The sequence below is a fragment of the Sinocyclocheilus grahami genome, unplaced genomic scaffold (assembly GCF_001515645.1).
Source record: "Sinocyclocheilus grahami isolate Dianchi unplaced genomic scaffold, SAMN03320097.WGS_v1.1 scaffold6288.1, whole genome shotgun sequence".
Taxonomy (NCBI): Eukaryota; Metazoa; Chordata; class Actinopteri; order Cypriniformes; family Cyprinidae; genus Sinocyclocheilus; species Sinocyclocheilus grahami.
The window spans coordinates 527-1,170 of NW_015510746.1; the positions used below are offsets into that span (position 1 = coordinate 527).

The 644-nt window shown below is 40.1% G+C and overlaps 1 protein-coding gene across 1 annotated transcript in view; it reads right to left on the bottom strand.

Moving 5' to 3' along the window:
* Window positions 1-70: 70 nt before the first annotated feature.
* Window positions 71-644, bottom strand: part of LOC107577517 (transmembrane protein 59-like) — a gene marked incomplete at its 3' end in the record, with an annotated part of 2,554 nt that continues 1,980 nt past the window's right edge. Inside the window, exon 2 of the mRNA XM_016263586.1 lies at window positions 71-176. Within this exon, the coding sequence (XP_016119072.1) occupies window positions 71-176 (106 nt within the window). The remainder of the gene's footprint in view (window positions 177-644) is intronic.

The window sequence follows — 644 nt, forward strand, 5'->3', positions numbered from 1 at the left end:
AAGTTAGTAGCATTTCTAATTTTAGTTAGCTAGCTAGCTACTTCCCAAAACTGATCCAAATAGGTCATACCTCCCTGGCACTCTTCTTTGCTGGTATTGATGCCTTGATTTCCATTCACGAACTGGCAGATGGAGTAGAGCCGACAGCCGCGGTGACAGGCATTCATGATGGAGTCCTGTAGGAACACGGTAAAGGGCTTCATTCAGAATAAATCGTTTTGTACAGTGATATATGTAACTCCAAGAATCACTCTAATAGAGGTTCATATCCAGAGGGATGTTGTGGTCACATGGAGGTGTTCTCAAAGGATGTTTTATAGAGTATCCAACATGAGTTCCTAAAAAAATCATTATGCAAGATGTGACATGCAGTTTTCTGAATGGCACATCAGAATCGAGGATTGATTATCGGTGGAGACAGCAGAGCACTGGTTGAGGTTTGAAGATGAAAGGGCAAAGTGTGGTGATTCAAACCCACGTAAGGTCGATTCATGACATTTAGAGTAACAGAAGTCACCCGACCCTGCAGTGACCTTCAGTATCACCATCAGAATTGACAGGGAGCAACATAAAATGTATATATTATATGTTTAGATTACATTTGTTGAGGTTAACCAATTAAAACAATGAAATCGTTAAATAAA